The sequence below is a fragment of the Abramis brama genome (assembly GCF_963993115.1).
Source record: "Abramis brama genome assembly, chromosome: 10".
Taxonomy (NCBI): domain Eukaryota; kingdom Metazoa; phylum Chordata; class Actinopteri; order Cypriniformes; family Leuciscidae; genus Abramis; species Abramis brama.
The window spans coordinates 9088605-9108963 of record NC_139972.1 but is presented as its reverse complement, the minus strand read 5'-3'; the positions used below and the strand labels follow the sequence as shown (position 1 = coordinate 9108963).

The following is a 20359-nucleotide window of genomic DNA, read 5'->3' as shown; positions in this document are numbered from 1 at the left end:
GTTTCTCCGTGACATGGTGCCAGTGTAATCAATACACACTTACTGAGTTATTAAAGCTTTTTGTCTTTATATGATAGTGTGTGAGAGTGTGTGTGTGTGTGTGTGTGTGTGTGTGTGGTTCCTAGACTCTTTGCTGAGAACAAAACCCTTGAGAAAATTATCTTTTCAACGCCAGCCTATTTTATCCTGATAGAGAGAGAGAGAGAGATAACAACAGTCAATGAACTGACTTATAGGACTGAAAATACACAAAAACGAAGTAAACTTGAATGTTTGGCCCTAAACAGAGATTAAACAACAGCAGAAAACCTGAGTACAGTAAAAGACGGTAAACTAAGAAAAATAATGTGGAAATTTGGAGAAGAATTCTATCCTAAATTTGAAATTATTTGTCCTAACTTCAGAAAATTGGATAGAAATAACCTAACAACAACCCAAAACATCATAGCAACAGCATAGCAACACCCTGGCAACCATCTACAACACCAAAGCAACATGACAGTGGGATTACTCAATAATCTAGCTTGGTTTGTCACTGTCCCTTCACACGTATATTGCACTGTTTTTCTCTTTTCTCCCCATTAAAGCTGATTTATATTCAACCACACACACATCTGACCTTTGAGTCATTGCTGGCAGCACTGCAAAACACTCTTCTATCATCCCATCCTCTTTCTCTCTCTCTCTCTCTCTGTCAGACCGATGTTCTCGTTGCTGCTCTCTACAGGCTCCTCCCAGTGTCCTGAGATTACCTGTCAATCACAGGGTCTTGAGAGGTCAGGAGTGTGTCCCCAGCGTCTGCGTTAAACACACACTTTAATCACAGTTCAGTTTGATGGCTCTTCTCCGTTTCCTTGAGTGCTTTCCTTTTCATTTCGGATGCCCAAAAGCTTCCCTGACGCCACACATGGTCCTTTTACATTTCCTTATCTCTCTCAGAGTCTCTCTTTCTTTGTCTTTTCGTGTCTGCTGAGCTGCGATAAAGAAAAGTGGCCTTGTTATGAGAGGCAATCACACGGCAAACAAAGGGAATCTATCTGAAAGATCTCCAATGCATTACGCCTTCAAATATTTTTCACCATTTTAAAACATTAACATGCAAGTCTCTCAAAGCAAAGATGAATTTCAAGTCATCCGATCTAATTGCATTAATGAATTATAAGAATAGTTTAAACACAAATGAAAATTCAATTATTTACTCGCCCTCATTTTGTTCAAAACTTCTATACGATTCTTTCTTCTTAGTCTTGGCTGCTCTTTTTCATACAATAAAAGTGTTAAACTCCAAAATTGACACACACACACACACACAAAAACACTTATAAGTGGTCTACACAAATATAATGTGCTATTTCAAGTCTGCATTGAAATATGGCAAGTAAAGACACATCTCGTCAGATTCGACATCAAAGGTTTTTCTTTTTCACATTTTTGGGTGCACTATTTTACATTTTTTACTAAAACCAAAAAGTAATGGACAGAAATAGACAACAACAATAACAGGAGGAGGATTACAGCCAAATTAATTGAGATAGATGTTGACAAAGATGATTTATATCCCTTAATATCCATTAAATTGGTGATGTGTGTGTTTTGCTGATAGCATCTGAACTGATTAAACATCCATAACCTCAAACAGGAAACTACTCTGCTTTTAATGACTGCGTAGGAGGCATCATGGGATATGGAGTCCATTTCAACAATAAAACGGATGGAAATGTTGATCAATAATTGAGAAGGGGAAGAAGAGAGAAAGACAGCACAAATGAGACACACACACAGGACTTGTTGGCTCAGATCAGAGCGATGATCTGCTGTTGTGTGTGTGTGTTGTGGAGGGGAAGTAATTAAATTGTAATGCGTGTTGATCTGTTTAGAGTCCCTCAACAGGCTGCTGCACTTTCCTCAAGATACTGAAACCAACGAGCTTCTCACACACATACAGAAACCAACTACACAAAACACTACACAACACGAGACAGCAGAGAGAGGGAGAGGAAGAGAGAAACAGGAGGAAGTAACTAGAGCACAAGAAGGACTGACTTACAAGAAGAAGGCTTATCAGGTGACTGCTGACACACAATACGTCTGTTGAGTTTACATAGGCCTACATCTTGCATAATATGTAAGATTTTTGCTTTTTTTTAAGAGAGAGAAAAAAAGATAAGTTAAGAGAGATCATTTTATTTTATTAAAAATAAAAACATATCATAAAATGCCCAAAAGAAGCTGCATAACAATTAAGTGGAATAGGCCTATAGTCGTAGTCATTATCGCAAAATAAACACCAATCAGGAGTTTAATTTGCTATAGGCTAATCACTGTCTGGCTGTACATTGTCTTTCTGCATAGCTATTCATTTACTGGAAAAATTTTGGATGTGAAATATTGAACTGAGACAAAATTATTGTGTAATTTTACCTGCATTTTATATCAACCCTAGTGGGAAAAAAAAGTATACTTTATTGTATTTGAAATATATTCCCTTTTTCAATAGTACATTGCAAATATACTAACAAAAAATGGTACTCTTTAAATATATTAAAATTATATTAGCATCATGCTTTTACCTATTTTCACAATACAACTTTAAACACACTTTAAAATAATTGTACTTTAGTATATTTTCTAAAAAATATATTTTAGAAAAATATACTTGAAGTGAAAATTCTGTTTCTTTTTTAAAAGTGTATTTATTTGCACTTAATATATTTTAGGTATATTTTTAACTGTGTGCTGAAAATAATCATTGTAACAACGCTTTGAAAGTATACTTTCAAAATACATTATAGTATAAAATAATATATTGTACAAAGTATAGCTTTGTTTATTAATGTGCATTTGTTATTGAAGACAAAGTGTGTAATTTGTAGTATTTGTAATAAGCCAAAGGTATTAGGCTACTGAGCATACACTTTTTACTCAAATATAATACACTTATGGCATATTGCTAGTATGTTTCGAAGACACTCATAGTGAATTTGTAATGTACTTGTAACACAAATAAAGTACACTTTAATATCACTAATAATGCATGTAATTAGTCCCTACACAGAAATATACTTAAAGTAGGCCTACTAAGTATACTTGAAGCTGTTCCAATTTAGCACACAAAAGTACACTAAATACACTTAAAGTTATGCTTTACTACAATTTAATTACAACTAAAATATACTATAGTTCAAAATTAGTTGTTCCAAAATAGCACACTTCAAGTTAACTAATCATACACACTTGGAATAGGCCTATACTGAATTAGTCTGGCTGCAACAGTATACTTCGCATTTTTTATTTATTTTTTTTCACCAGGGAAAGCTTCACTTATACATTACAATGTATTTAAGAATCGGTTTAGCAAGACGAACACTGTACCACACAAATTTCTCTGCGGTCAACCGATAACTGCACGCAAGATGGCGCCCGTTTGTATGAAGCGAGAGAGCGCGCAACTTAGTGGTGTGATATGACATAAAAATGGCGCTATAATATTTTTAATATATAATTTAAGCCGACTGATGTTCATAGCGGTTTCTCAACAGACCTTATTCACAGCAGTGCCATGAAAGCGAGGATGTGACTGTGAGGGATAGACTTACCGAGTTTGGAATCCAGTTTATAAAGCTGTGTTAAGCTCCTAGATCACTTAAAATTTTCCACAGCTTATGTTGTCTGGAGGTTTTTGTCAACTGAAACTTCTTGGAAATATATTTTTGCAGTGTTTCGTCAGCAGAACAATTCAAGAACACATAGTACAACCCACTGAAGAGATGTATGTCTATCGCTCTCACAGCCCCGCTTTCATTCCCGTTAAAATCAAAGATGGCGCTAATGTGAATAATGTGCGTTGTTATTGCGACCTTGCGTCTATGTGTTTACGTGATCGTCCACCGCAGCGCTGCCAGTATATGGACGACATTGGGAAATCTGACCACTGAATGTAGCGATTGACCAATCAGAATCGAGTATTTCAGAAAGCTAACAAGAAAAAGAAAAAAATCTAGTATTATTAAAGTAATTTTACTTGATCTGCACAAGTTCAAAAGATTACACTTCCAGTTTTTGAACATAAAACAGGCTGCAAACAGTCACTGATGAGAAGGCAAACATGAAGCAGCAAGTGTGTGGCAATTTACAGTAACCTAGTAGTATGAACAGTATCATTTGTGACAATTTTGGTATTTTGTTATGTGGAATATATCTAAATATCAGAGTCAATGCATACTCAATATAGGCAGTACTCAGTTGCAAAACAAAACACAATTTACAATTTTACACAAACTTATGAGTACAACTGCAAATACACACAATTTTACCCAAATGAAAATAGCAAGTTTTTTTGCCTCTCTTCCATAGGAGCACAACACTGTTCGCTCTGATAGAGCGGAAATGTTTTGTGTGTCAGTGTGGGAGGCACGGTTTGATGCCCAGATACAACTGAGGATTCAGTGAAAATCAGGAGAACATTCAGCGCCGGGGGCCATGGGAAAACAGATAGCACGAAAGGAGTGATGTATGACAGATAAACAAACATAATCTCCCTGAAAAATACACAAAAACTAAATCTTACCAGTTTATCATGTTCTCAATCTCTCCGTTTGTCACTGCACAAATTATATGAATGATGCCTCACATTGTTTCATGAGAACATTTTCTGTAAATACCTGACATTATTGTAGAGTGTTCCTGTGATATTTTATGCTTTAAGCTGTTTAGTCTATTTAAATGTGTTTATTTTCCTACCACAAGCACTACCCAGGGAAATAAACACGAGAAAACGCGTCACAAGAAGATGTGTCGCTGCTGAAAGGTTGCACAAGTGTGTGATCTCCTGTGAAGAAACCTTCAGAGAAAACAACTGACTGGACTGAACAACAACAGACAGTGAGTGCGGGTTTCTATCTTTGTGTAGTGGGACAATATGGAAAAAATATGGATTGATGCATTGCTTTGGCAGTGTCCCTTTTAAGAATGTTTTGGGTTCAAAACAAGTGAAACTAATCAACCACACACAACCACAGAAAGCTCTCAGATTTCATCAAAAGATCTTGATTTGTGTTTCGAAGATGAACGAAAGTCTTACGGGTTTGGAACAACGTAATTAATGATTGGTTTTTGGGTGAACCAACCCTCAAGACAACATCAGTCTTGTGGCAATGCTTTCAAAACAGTGAGTATTTAACATTTATTTCCAAACAAAGCATTTTTAAGAGCATTACCGTAAACACAATTTTGTTGTTATTACAAATGGTGAGTGAAGATTTAACAATTTTCTGTGTTAATCAACAGCATCTTTTTTCATATACTTTACATCTCTGGAGATTTTTTTCTGTGCATCTCAGTGGCCAATTTAACCTTTCTTGCAGGATGCTATGAAGCCTTGGTTATCTTTGAATGACTTTTTATTTGATTTGTTAAGAAAACATCAGCTTTTATTACGCTAATGTTGGTGCCAATTTATCTGCCTGTTACTGTTTATTTTGTTGCAATGTGACAGAGCTTTTGCTTTCTGCTAATGTGCATGTTGCATTATGTATGTTTGCGTCAAACAAACTAATGCAGTTAATACCAAAGTTACTAACTACTTGCATATTGTGCATCCTTCAACACAATGGATAGCATCCCAAGATAACAGAGGCTTTAAGCAATCCTCTGAAACAAGCAAAAAACAGCAGTGGAGGCTCAACAAAATGACGACAAAACAATGTTTCCAATGTGAGATTTGCTTGCTTACTCTATTTAACAAAACATTAAAGAGGACTTTTTTCGATGTTCATCTTTCTGTAGTGTGTAATGTTGTTGTTTGAGCATTTTTAAAAAGGTCTGCAAAGTTACCAAGTCCCTCCAGCAGGAGGTCTTCTCTATATCAGTGTCACTGTTTCTGAACTCCCTGAAACGCCTCCATTGTAGTCTTGAGTTTCTTCCAGGAATGAACACGTCACAATATTCCTCATTTAAATAATTCCCGCCCAACGGATATGCGAAATAAAGGGGCGTGGCCTGGTTGAGTTAGTATGCCCTGTCCCAAATGGCACACTTAAAATGCACTTTCACCGCTTGTCCCATTGATCACTTTAGGTTTCAGAAGGGTGCTCGGATCGCCCCCTTTGTGGTCGACATGTGCCCTCGATGCGCACTTTTGCCGAGCCCGCACTGATGTGAGCTCCTCAGCCGACTTCTTCACGACGTTACATCATGAAAGTGTGGACTCAAAGGAAGACCGGAAGGGTTTATGGTGCCGTTTGTTACAGGGCCGTAGCGTGTTAAAACTCAAGGTTATGGTAAGGGGCGGGATATTTCCCAAACACACTCGAAGCGCTTGACCAATTACAACACACTGATCCAGCCGACCAATCAGAGCACAGTGTGCTTTTCAGAAGGAGGGGCTTCATAGAGACAGGAACTAAACAGAGCGTTACTGACAGACTGGGAAGAGAGGAGCTGCAACTATGGAGAATATGGGGGAAATAATGTGTAATGTTTAAACATTCATCTTGAAAATCTATTCTTGTAGAGACCAAGACAAATTTGACTTTAGAGACTTGGCTGTTTATTTTTGAACTCCTTCCACCTAGTAAGCAGATGAATATAATGCAGCACTCCAGCTCGAGGATGCAGACGTGTGTGTGTGTGTGTGTGTGTGTGTGTGTGTGTGATGCTCTGTGTTTCTCTTACATCCTCTATAATGTGATTCCTCTAAAATATGATTTGTCCTCTAAAATATTCAATGCATCCGTCATGCTGTATTCAGAATCAGCCAGAGGAAAACAAACAGCTTTTAGCCCAAATACACACACTTACATAACAAAAGAGGTAAATGGAGCGCACACACACACACACACACACACACAGGATGTCAACATGAGTTGTTTACTGAAGCCATAATGTGCAGGACACAGATGAAAATAAAGGCGCAGTAACAACAATGGTGCACCTGTCTGATCACACACACACACACATCTGAACAGCTTCAAGCTTTTTAGACACATACAGAGGAACTGTACTACTGCTCCTGTACAAAAGAGAAGAGAGAAAAAAGAGAAGAGAACAGCTGAGATGAGACTCGATGCAATAAAAAAGATGAAAGTAAATGCTTGATTGTAGTTCATTCATCATCTTGCTGAACTCTATGTGTGTGTGTGTGTGTGTGTGTGTGCAGTCTGATTCTTGATTTGTGTGTCTTGTGAATGGTAGTCGGGCTCCCACATCAGCAGAGTGGTTTTCTGAATGAACGAGTCTCCCTCCTACCGGCTCCTGACACACTGCCAAACACACACTCACTTCAGAAAATGAGCTGCCAGCCACACAGAACCAGAGCCAACGGCGAACCCTGTCCCAGACACACGTCAATTCCCATCAAAACACCAAACCTGTCTTCCTCTCCGTCTCTCCCTGTCTCACCCATCCCTCTCCCCTGCTCTGCGGCTCCGCTGGTGACTCATCGTTTGCCAGACGCTTTACAGATGAAGTGAAATCAACATGACCAGAAGCCCACAGCCACCCGGCTCTGACACACACCAGTAACAGACGTCTGTGTGCACGCGAGGAAGACAGAAAGAGATGCGTTCTGCTTACCGCACAGCTCATTTTCAAAACGCTTAAAAGGATTAAATGGCTTTTTTGGCACAAAAGCAGCTACTGTGTTCACCATGATCAAATAAAAGATGAGCTAACGATATCTCCCAAGAGCATTTTAGAAAGCAAAGTACCATCGCTCTTCAATGATCGACTGTTATCATAATATCACAATCAAACTGGAGAGCTTCCACTTCACATGATAAGAGGAGGTCATGATGAGTGGGTTCTCTTCTTCACCGGGGGCCCTTTGGCACTGAAACCTGTAATCAGAGAGGTTGTTAGGCGCTCATGCTGCTTCTTTACAAACCATTACCATGGTAATCACAGTTTGCGCCAAAATATACTCATGCAACTCTGAACAAAATTCCAACCCAGTAAATTTTAATGCAAGTTTAATAACTGATTTTGAAGTTAAACCAAAGTAAAGCCAAAGTTACAACAGTTTGTAAGTTCATTGTACTTACCATGTTAAATTTGATTAATTTTAATGTGTGTGTGGGTGGGGGGTAAACCCTACATTAAAGGGACAAAATGTCCCCACATGTTTTGGTCCCCATGAGGAAAACAGCCTATAAATCATAGTAAGTGATGTGTTTTGAAAATGTAAATGCAGAATGTTTTCTGTGATGGGTAGGTTTAAGGTTAGGGGATAGATTATAGCCTACAGTTTGTACAGTAAAAAAAAAATCATTATGTCAATGGGAAGTCCCCATAAAACATGAAAACACATTTGTGTGTGTGTGTCCGGTTTTGCGTATGTTGTTTCAGTGACGCACGAATCAGACGGCGTCTCTTATAACGGGCGGAGCTGTCCGCGGTGCTGACGAGAGAGATATTCCGTGCTCGTGCACAGCCATACACACACCGAGAGCGCGAGAGATGCGCAACGCACTCACGACTCCCCGTTAAAACAGACCGAAAGCAAAGGTAAGAGGGCTTTTGCCTCTGAACACTCATTTGTGCGTTGTTTTGAACGGAATGCATCACTGTTATGTCTGGTTTGTCTCTTTAGAAACGTGTGTAGACTTTATCCTTTATATCAACAACCTGCTGCACGCAACCGTGAGACGCGTAAAGACGCGTTCGAACAAGACGCGTTCATAAACAGCACGAACGTTTAACAAATTAATGCAAAAGTTCGGTCGCGCGTCTTTTATGAAAACCTTATTTTATTCCGCGATTATTTTTATTTAAAATCTTACTTATGTTCGTTTTAATTGCTCAAAAACATGAATTAAGAACGTTAATTTATTAAATACGTTAATTCCTAATACATGCATTATAGGAAAAATATCAATGTTAAAGTTCTACATGCATTATTTCCCCTTAAAAGCAAGTATAACATCTAACAGATTGAAGCATGTAGGGTGCCGTGCTCCGGTCTGTCTCATCCTCCTCTCCGTTTGACGGCACTTTGCGGTTCAACAGCAGTGCGGATCCGCGCACAGTCTCCCGTAGCAACGGGGAACGACTCATTTAGTTGTGGCAGCAATTTAGAAACTAATGAGATTTTCAGCGCAAACTGCATGCGCGCTCTCTCGAGTGCTCCGCAAACACTCATCAACAGGCTTTCAACAGATACACGAGAGAGAGAGAGAGAGAGAGAGAGAGAGAGAGAGAGAGAGAGAGAGAGAGAGAGAGATTCAAACAGAGCGAGACTTACGAGTGGAGACCGTGATGGTCAATTTAACATTGTAAACAAGACTGCAATAACTCATCAATGGTAGATCTTTGTAACAAGATAAAGGAATAGCTAACACGAATTACATTCTGTCATCATTTACTCACCCTCGTGTCTTTCCAAACCTGTATGACTTTCTTTCTTTCCTCTGTGAAACACAAATGAACTGATTTTGTCTGTACATTGAAAGTGAAAAACATTGACTTTCATTGTATCGACACCGAGACAGGTTTGGAATGATGTTGAGGTTTGGAAGGTGGATGATGACTGAACAATTTCTGTGCATGAAATTGTTAGTGCATATGTGTTTGTGTAAGGTACCCTTTGTACCTTATTTACCACTAAAGAGTGCATATGATTACCTTAAAGGTACATATTAGTACCTAAATTGTAAGTTTTAGTGCCTTTTGAAAAGGGTTCTGCCCTAGGGAAAGCATTTATCTTTTTTTCATGGAAAAACTGTCTGACTCACCATCTCTCATCTTTCCCTCCCTCCCGCTCTCAGGTAAAACATGTCGTCATCATCTAGATGCTGTGCAACAGGGGTGTTCATCCTCCCCTCGCTCCTCCTTCTGCCTCTTTTCCTCTCTCTCGTTTTTGGAGTTCAAGGAGCCACACTAAGAGAGCATCGCCTCAGTGGAAGTGAACCCGTCTCTTATGGACCTGCGTCCCAGATCCGCCCTCCTCCGAGTGCTGAGATGCTCAGAGCTCTACGATACATCCAAAGCCTCAGCCAGAGATCCCCCCCACCTGATCCCCTTACCGACGAGCGTCAACCAGATCAAGAAGAGGATGACATGGAGAGCATCCGATCCATGCTACAACTGGCAGCGCCAGGCCGGATGGACAGAGGCATGGAGGAGAGAGAGGAAGAAAGAGACAACACTCAAGAGTTGCTTCAAGCCGTGCTTAAGACACTACAACAAACTGAGGAACACAAGATGCCCAAGAAGGTCATTGCAACCCAACCTCAATACACCATCCACCCCTTCCCAAGGCCAAAACAACAACTAGAGGTTGAAACGTCACCTGAGAACTATGGGAGGACCTCATGGGCCAATCAAGATAGCCGGAGACGACACAGGCAGTATCCAATTATGTTTGAGGATCCGGAGGATCAGGAACAGCCGCTCAAACGGACCAACGAGAATGCGGAAGAACAGTACACGCCCCAGAAACTGGCGACCCTTCAGTCTGTGTTTGAGGAACTGAGTGGGATCTCCACATCCAAGGCCAACAGGAAACGAGATGAAGGTGAAGATGATGAGGAGGATGATGATGATGATGATAATGACTTGTACAGGCAGAGGAAGATGGCCTTGGAGGACATCATGGGAACAGACGATTGGGCACCTCTGGAGGAGCAAATAGAGACTGAAGAAGAAGAAAGAGAGAGGCACGGTTTTAATCGTGACCTTGAGGATGATGACCAGGAGGAAGACGAAGATGATGTCAAAAGATCAAACCAATCCAGCTGGAAAAGCACAGGAAAAGAGGAGGACCCTGAGGACATCGCAAAGCTTATAGACTACTATCTTCTCCAAGTCCTTGAAAAGAAAGAGCAGGAGCAGCAGAAAAGACAAGAGGCCAGCAGGAGCGAGCAAGAAAGCAACCGAGAGATGGAGAAAAAAGATGTGGATGAAGATGAAGATGAGGAGGAGGAGGAGGAGAGGGAAATTAAGCCGATGCACAACAAATTCCCAGAGTCTTTGTCCCAGATAATCAAACTCTCACAGCAGCTTCGGATCCCACCAGAGGAAGTCCTTTACCTTCTTCAAAACGAGAAGCAGAAGGATTTATTGGGACAGTCCCGTACGCCCTACGCAACCCCTCACAACACACACAAGACTTTCTCCACAGCACCTCATCGAGGTTCGCCGCTCGAGACATCGGAGAGGAACAGCGTCGCCCAAGACATCCTGAGCATCCTTGAGCTGGTTAATGCAGCACAGCAGAACAACAAACGACCAACGCAACCCAACGCGTCACGTTATTATGAGAGGAAAATCGGCAAGGATGATTACGACAACACCGCTGGCGAGGAAGACGAATTGGCCAGTTACCTGGCATCCGAAATGCTCGCACAGGGACAAAGACGAGCACGTCCAACGCCACTGCGCAACGTGGATCAACCCCGGTATGGAAATCTGGAACGTGACGTCCAGGACTACTTCGATAAAAGCGCGCCAGAAAAAAGAACGGCGGAGCACGAGAACGCAGACATCGGATTAGATAACAACACAATGCTGAAAATCCTGAGGTTCCTGGAACCGGAGAGCGACAACACCGACGAAACAGACTCTGAGGAAAAAACAGTCCCTGAAATGTAGATGTGTAGATAACCATTATATTCATTGTTTGAATTGGTATATAATAAAGTATTTTGAAACAAATATATTCCCTAACTGCGTTTAGTCAATGTAGTGCTCCAGCTTTTCTCATTTGTCTTCTGTATAGCGCAAAATAAAGAGTATTTTAGTAAACCTGATTAACTTCTTTCTTAGTTAGTGAAAATAACATTGTAAAAAGTCACCGGCTTTACCTCTTCAACATATGAACACACACAGATTTTCTCCCTCTTAAAGACGCCAGCTATGTTTTTTCAGTCAGTATCTTGTGCGTGTGATGAGGTATGTGTGATGTGGCAGAGGTAAATAAAGCATTTGTTCACACTATGGTCCTCTGTTTGTGTAATGTGTCTCTCATTGCCGAGCAACCTTGGCAACCTTTGCATGACATGAAATCATCGTTAATATTGTTTTAAATCAAAGCTCATTTAGAGGTTATTTCAGCATACATGCAACCATTTTATAGAAATCAATTAACTATTTAATTCATTTGGACAATGATTATCTGTTGGGTATTTTGAGATAAAACTTCACATACACACTCTGGGGACATCGGAGACTTATTTTATCTTGTCAGGCTTTTCTATTTACAGCGAAATTAGCTAATTCCCTGCCCCAAATATGATAGCATTGCAATACGTAGGATAACGATAAAGTTGACAGTTGCTTCATAAATGAATTAAAAACATAAAAAGCAAAACACACCTGATGCACATTCTTTGTTGTCCATTTACTAGAAGTATAGATTTACAAACCTTGCTGTGTTTTTGTGTAGTCGGTAAGGTGCACCGCCATTTTAATCCGACGAAAGTGATTTGGCCGTAAACACAACTTGCCACCTCGAAAACACGAACTTCTCCAAGAGTCGCAGCAGGAGTCAGATTTCATTTATCACGTGACGAGAGTATGGAGAGATGACTGACAGGAGTGTCTTGTAAAATGTGTGGCCTGTACCGTGCTCGCGAATTCAAGCGAATATTCAAAAGTGATTTCAACCCAGCTAACAGGGAACTTTCCCAGAACATTGGCTAACGTTCTCTGAAAGTTCTCTCAAAGTTATGAAAAAACGTTCTTGCAGTAACGTTATTATAACATTGTGCCAACGTTATGTCATTGGTAAACATTCTAAAAACAGCAATAAAACGTTATTCTTAAGATTGTTAGTGGAGCGTTTAACGGAACGTTAGTGGAACGTTCTTATAACCAATAAATAACGTCAATACAACGTCTAAAAAACTGGACGTTTTGAACGTTCCTGGAACATTCAGAAATAAAGTTTTTATAACTTAATGGGAACATTATGAAAACATTCTTATAACCTAAAATTGTTAGCTGGGAATACGATGTTATATCGGTATTGTGGCAGTAAGTTTATATAGCTTACCATGTGGAAATTTCCTCACCGTTACCCCTACTGTATTTATTTAACTACAATTTAGCCTATACATTTTCAAAAACACCAAATTGTTATTAAAAAGCATTTTAATATTTATTATCAAAGCTTGGGCAGTCCAATCAAAACTTATTTTTTCCATATTAAGCATTAATAAATAAAAAATACTTCAGTTCAAAACAAGATAATCTAAGATCTGTCTGAAGGTTATTGACTGATTGTCAGCCCGCAGAGAAAAATTACCTGAAACTAAGAAGAAACCTGAGGGTTCATTTCACAGTGTAGTCAAATGGTTAAAAGATTTGGGGTCGGTTCAGATTTTCTAATGTTTTTAAAGACTCTTATGCTCACCAAGGCTGCATTTATATGGTCAAAAATACAGTAAAAACTTAATATTATTACAACATTATGTTGTACAACATTAAAATAACAGTTTTCTTTTTGAATATATTTTAAAATGTAATTAATTCCTGTGAATCAAAGCTGAATATTCAGCATCATTACTTCAGCGTCACATGATCCTTCAGAAATCAGAATAATGTGATGATTTATGACACATTTTCAGGATTCTTTGATGTATAAAAAGTTCATTAGAATGGCATTTATTTAAAACAGAAATCTTTTGAAACATTATAAATGTAATCTTAGATCAATTTAATGCATCCTTGCTGAATAAAAGTATTAATTACTTTTAAAAAATCTTACTGACCCCAAAATTGTGATCACTAATGTACATGAGTGTCTCTCTCCCTTTCTGATTGTCTACAGCCAAAAACAGTGTGCCACATTTCATAATAAATCCTATCATTTAATTATAGTATTCTCACTATCTGAAAAGTCGAGATGCTGAATCATGCAAGTGTTGCTGTTTCAGTGTCGTGATGGTCATAATTAAACACATTCAGCATATGAAGTTCTTGTTATTGTGTCTTTGAAGACTGAGGTGATGGCTGTGATTATCCTTCAGTATGTCGGTTTGTTTACATACTCCTCCATTGTCTGTCACAAATAAACACAAAACACAATGTCTCAATTGATCAATTGTAAGAATTCATAAATTCATTCATGATGTTATGATACTCAACTGTAATAACTTATTCGGTCAAGCAGACAAGATCAGGTTGTGTAACAACATCTGTGATCTCTGTGTGTGTATGAACATCTGTCTGTGTGTGTATGAGCGTGTGTTTGTGTGTGTGAATGAGTTTTTGCATGAGTTTGTATGTGTGTGTTTGTGCATGTCTATGTGTCTGTGTCTGCGCGTGTGTGTGAATGAATTTTGCGTGTGTGTGTGTGTGAGAGTTTGTTTGTGTTTGTGCATGTCTGCGTGTGAGTGCGTGAGAGTGTGTTTAAGTGTGAGTGAGTTTGTGTGTGTGTATGTGCATGTCTGTGTGTCTGCGTGTCTGCGTGTGTGTGAATGAGTTTTTGTGTGTGTGTGTTTGTGTGTGAGTGTGCATGTGCGTGTGCGTGTGTGTGAGTGTGCATTTGTGTGAGTGTGTGCGCGTGTGCATGTGTGTGTGTGTGTGTGTTTGTGTGTGAGTGTGCATGTGCGTGCGTGTGTGTGTGTGAGTTTGTGTGAGTGTGTGTGTGTTTGTGTGTGCGAGTGTGTGTGTGTGTGTGTGTGAGTGTGCGTTTGTGTGTGTGTGTGTGTGTGTATGTTTGTGTGTGTGTTTGTGTGTGAGTGTGAATGTTTGTGTGTGCGTGTGTGCGTGTGCGTGCGTGCGTGTGTGCGTGTGTGTGTGTGAGTGTGCATTTGTGTGAGTGTGAGTGTGAGTGTGTGCGCGTGTGTGTGTGTTTGTGTGTGAGTGTGCATTTGTGTGAGTGTGAGTGTGAGTGTGTGCGCGTGTGTGTGTGTTTGTGTGTGAGTGTGCATGTGCGTGCGTGTGTGAGTGTGCGTTTGTGTGAGTGTGTGTGTGTGCGAGTGTGTGTGTGTGTGTGTGAGTGTGCGTTTGTGTGTGTGTGTGTGTGAGTGTGCATGTTTGTGTGTGCGTGTGTGTGTGCGTGTGTGTGTGCGTGCATGCGTGTGTGCGTGTGTGTGTTTCACCTCCTGAAGAGAATCTGCCTCCTCCATTGATTTGGCCACAGACGCTTTAGATGTTTCCTGCACCTCTCCACCAATGACAAACTCATCCAGGATAAAGTAAGCCTTTTCAAAGTTAAAAATGAGGTCTAATTCACACACCTGCAACACACAAACAGATAAACACCAAAAACCTCAATTCAAGATTCAGAAAACGCATCAACATGAAGGCTAGAGTACATGAACCAAACCTTACATTGCCAAAGTACTGATCCAGCAGCTCGACGTATCGGTGCAGGAGTTCCAGTGTGAGCAGCTCGTTGTCCTCTTCCTCCAAACCACAGCAGAAATACAGGCTCGCATACCTGCAGGTCAGAGGTCAGAGGTCATACAGCACAAACTGACTACAATGTTTTTACATTCAACAACACACAATCATAGGCTGATTCATCAGGACTTTCTTAAAAACACACATTTCCCCGTGGTACTTTTATTCTCAAGAGCCATATTTGGCTGAATAGGGTTTTTTGAGTTTTGTTTTCTAAGGAACCTTTTCGAGTAAAGGCACCAAATGAACTTAAAGTCACCATGAAATCAAAACTGACAATTCTGGTTTCTTTATGGAATATTGCAGTAATTATTATAAATGATTCATGTGTGTGTCTCGTAATATTTGACCAAAATTCCTTCCCTTCCGTTTCAGCAACTTCTCTTCTCTGATGGCTAGTATTGGCGTGAGGGCGGGGCAACCTGTCACTCAAATGAGATCGACCAATAGCAAACCACAACATCTAATCAATTCCTCAAGGGCAGAATCAAGCCCCACCTTACACATTTCCTTGTTTGAGAAGCCGTTTCACTCGGATATACAACACAATAGGGAAGAAAAGACTATTGCAACTTCCGTTTAATGCCGACATTAAAGGACTATCAAACATGTTTGCAACCTTTATTGTTCAGTGTCTACTTCTACTCTGCAAATTTCCCTTCGTGTAGTAAAGCAGAACTGAAAGGACACTGATGCATCATGTGCAAATGCAATATGGACTGTGACATTGAAGTTCAGCAAATGCGCTGGATGTTTCATGTTAGTATCTTCAGACTGAGGAGCAGAAATACTAAACCTGAATCATGTGCAAAGATCCTAAATTCTGTTTGCCTGTAAACGCAGCGCGCCGCTTTAGGGCTGATGGCTGATCATTAACTCGGCTCAAAGGTTGTGTTCAGTTATGGGAGAGAGAGCGACTGAAAGTTACAGAAGGCATTGTAATGACGAAGAAAGAACATAAGATATGAAGGTGACCTCTGACCTTCTGTAGACGATCTTCAGGTCCCGCCACTGCAGAAAGTTGCAGGCCTTCGGGGGGCGAGCCAGCACCATTTGCGTGACGTCCCGTATGATCTTCTTCTTGTCCCGATCGCTGAGAGCCGTGAACCATTTCTGCAGTCGCAGTTTCCCCTGACGGCTGAACAGCAGCAGAAAGCGCATCTACAGCGAACACACACGTTCATTTCTCCGCAAAATGTCTGAAAGTTTCATTAAGCTGCTTTTGAAAATGTGATAGCACAAAACACACACACACACACACACACACACACACACACACACACCTGTAGGTAAAGTACCACATGCTTTGTCATGGTCAGAATGTCAAATAACGCAGGACTATCACAGTTAATGTATTACTAGGAGTAATAATTAGGGTAATGTGTGCTGACACAAGCACACACACACACACACACACACCTTTCCGATAGCATAGAAAAGCATTGAGCGTAAGACTCCTCGCTGAGACCCCAGTGGGAATCTGACATTTTAAGGCTGTTGCCAAGAGCCTGCATCCCTGTTAACCCACGCACACACACACACACACGTTGGGTTTCCATGTTTTATGGGGACATTCCACTGACGTAATGATTTTTATACTGTACAAGCTGTCTATTCTCTCCCCTTACACTAACCCTACCCCTAAACCAACCCATCACACACACACACACACACACTATCCCTACCCCTAAACCAACCCATCACACACACACACACACACTAACCCTACCCCTAAACCAACCCATCACACACACACACACACACTATCCCTACCCCTAAACCAACCCATCACACACACACACACACACTATCCCTACCCCTAAACCAACCCATCACACACACACACACACACTATCCCTACCCCTAAACCAACCCATCACACACACACACACACACTATCCCTACCCCTAAACCAACCCATCACACACACACACACTATCCCTACCCCTAAACCAACCCATCACACACACACACACACACACACACACACTATCCCTACCCCTAAACCAACCCATCACACACACACACACACACACACACACACACTATCCCTACCCCTAAACCAACCCATCACACACACACACACACACTATCCCTACCCCTAAACCAACCCATCACACACACACACACACACACACACTATCCCTACCCCTAAACCAACCCATCACACACACACACACACACACACACACACACACTATCCCTACCCCTAAACCAACCCATCACACACACACACACACACACTATCCCTACCCCTAAACCAACCCAACACACACACACACACACACACACTATCCCTAAACCTACTCATCACACAAAACTTTCTGCATTTTTACATTTTCAAGTATATATATACAGTATATATATATATATATAATGAAATGATTATATATATATATATAATTTTATTTTATTTTGTATTTATTTAATAAAAAATATTATTACAATTTCTTGCCATGGAAGAAATTGTAATTATACAATAATTATTAGTAATTGTCTTTTTACTAATCATTTCATTCATATATATATATATATATATATATATATATATATATATATATATATATATATATATATAATCAAATATTTCACTGCAGGACCATTTGAAAAGGCAAAAAGGTTATTTAAAAGTGTGAAAAACTGAAATGGTGACCAGTTATATTTCATTTATAATTACAATAAATGATAATTAGTGCTTTCAAATCGATTAATGTGATTCATCACATCTAACATAAAAGTATGTGTGTGTATACATATATGCATATATATATAATGTATACACACGTATATTATATATTTACAAACTTTTATCTTATTTGATAGCGCTAATGATAATGTAATAAACAATATTCATTAACATCTTTATAAACTAAAAACTTGATGCTGATAAATTAAAAATCATGTCAAAAAGAAGGTTGAGCAAAACACTAATATAATGCCAAGGTCATGGGTTTGATTCTGAGGAAACTGCACTGCTAATGTTTATACCTTATAATATAACTGCTTTTAGACTAAAAATACACTATATGAATCATTTCACCTTTAATGACGTCCTAAAAATGAAGTATAGTTTATCCATACACACACACATGCATTTCTCTCTGGGTGTTGAGCAATGTGAACATGAAACTGCAAACCAAGAAAAGAGAGATAAAGGCAACAAATGCACCTTTGTCTTCTTGGTACAAAAAGGAAATACAAATGTCCCTCTTATCAGCAAAAGAACAGTGTGTGTGTGCAGTAAAACACAACAAAAGGACCCAGACAAACAGCTCTACAGAAGGGAAAACACAAAGCTCTATCTGACCGCAGCCTGACACTCTGACTCTTATCTGATAGTTTGATCTGTTTGTGATGCTAATGCGAGAAAATGACATTAACATTAATAACGAGACAATAGCAGTTGCACATTGTGACCTCACCATCCTGAGACTTCAGAAGTCCTGATCGACCCTGTGTGGTTTGCAGGACGGGTTCATGTCTGTCTGTTATGGGCGCGTCCCCGCGAATCTCTCACCTCGCCCCGCTGTGTGTTTCTGTGTTCGTGCTCGCGCACAGGTGTGCACCAATCACAGGCGCGCACGGTCAGAAGGGGGCGGGGCCGAGATCTGCGCGCGTCTGTATCTGATTCACACCTGCTGGTTTTACCTGGTCAGGTGTGGCGAGGACATTACAGTCAATTACCCTGAGATATTTTAAAATACGATTTGATAATAACGATTTAGGTATACCTGTGTAACCTCATGTGTTCTAGCCAAACAAAAACAATATAATCTAAACATTATAAACAAAGCAGCAGCAGCGCTGTGTGTTTTATTGCCTATATTTTAAATTTATCAGGGAACATTCTGTGCTTATTATTATCATTTAGGTCTATATAGGCTACAGGCTTAATAATATATAATGTTACGATCTTTGTTTTTCTCTCTCTCTCTCTCTCTCTCTCTCTCTCTCTCTCTCTCTCACTGGCGGAGCTAGGGTTGGCCAGGGGTGGCCGTGGCCACCCTTGGTCTAAGCTTGGCCACCCCTTTGGCCACCCCTCTCACAACTGCTGTTTCTGTCTCTTTTTTTATTGACAAAAATTGTGTTTTTTAAAACGCTGAACCGTCTCTTTAAGACCACAAAAAACGTGAGACTTTTCTCACGCACATAATCTTTCTCAACTGGTTGGTTGCAAGAACGTTTTGAGTAAGTCGAATAGAGTGCAGTCAACAACAAACGTAGTTCTCTTTTTTTCTCATGCTACTTTTATTTTAGAAGGTGTGTGTGAAAGCTTGTGACACTTCTGTCAGATGCTGAGAAAAGGGCGTTGTCCTTATTCAGTTGGCTATCTTCGGTAAAATGAGATGTTATCAGGCCAAATGTCAGTAAAACTAACTTTTCTGTCATATGGCTGACAGCCGTTGTACTGTGCTTGCACATTACGCGCAAACGCGGCGTGCTGTAGCCGTAGTTGCCGTTAATTAACTCATGTAAGAATCAAAAAGGCGATTAAAGCTGTCAAAACTGCATGCATGTATTTGTTATACTATGCGTCACATGTGTCTGGATTAAAATATTCTGCAATGTGAGATCACAATATAAGGCACAAACTGATATGTAATATTTTAATGTCCAAATAAATGTGAGCACTGTGCATTTGTACTAGAAGATATGCATTCATTTTGCGTTAATTTGTAAAAATTTGTAATTTGTTCATTTTACATTATGTGCTGTTGACTTCCGCCTTGTTCACATTCTTGCACATGGGGATTCAAAAGAGAACTTTTGTTTTCCTTTTTAATTTAGGTATGATAGAACTGTTGCAATTATTTATTTTGACAACTAATATAGAAAGTTAATCTTTTTTGACAAACTCGGAATTGGTTGAAGAGTTCATTGATTATAAAAAACGCATTAAAGTTGAATAATCTTTGGACTACAGTATTTATCTGCATGCTATCTCATCATCCATGAAGATGCAACAATGTAGATTCGGATGGCTATAACAGGGTCATTTAAAATATTGGCGAGA

The 20359-nt window shown here is 39.8% G+C and overlaps 2 protein-coding genes across 5 annotated transcripts in view; one reads left to right on the top strand and one right to left on the bottom strand.

The window, feature by feature from the left end:
* Positions 1-8381: 8381 nt before the first annotated feature.
* On the top strand, positions 8382-11931 carry scg2a (secretogranin II a). Its single transcript, XM_084125715.1, has 2 exons — positions 8382-8502; positions 9762-11931. The coding sequence occupies exon 2, from the start codon at positions 9769-9771 to the stop codon at positions 11584-11586; it is 1818 nt and encodes a 605-aa protein (XP_083981841.1). The 5' UTR covers positions 8382-8502; positions 9762-9768; the 3' UTR covers positions 11587-11931.
* Positions 11932-13077: 1146 nt separating this feature from the next.
* Positions 13078-20359, bottom strand: part of wdfy1 (WD repeat and FYVE domain containing 1) — a 38651-nt gene continuing 31369 nt past the window's right edge. For 2 of the 4 annotated variants that reach the window (XM_084126003.1, XM_084126001.1), the window contains exons 2-5: positions 16328-16506; positions 15274-15382; positions 15042-15179; positions 13078-13996 (exon numbers count right to left, since the gene is read on the bottom strand). In XM_084126003.1, the coding sequence (XP_083982129.1) occupies positions 13961-13996; positions 15042-15179; positions 15274-15382; positions 16328-16506 (462 nt within the window). In that variant the 3' untranslated portion in view covers positions 13078-13960. Of the gene's footprint in view, positions 13997-15041; positions 15180-15273; positions 15383-16327; positions 16507-18767; positions 18999-20359 lie in introns of those variants that run through there. The other 2 variants (XM_084126002.1, XM_084126004.1) reach the window with 2 other exon arrangements.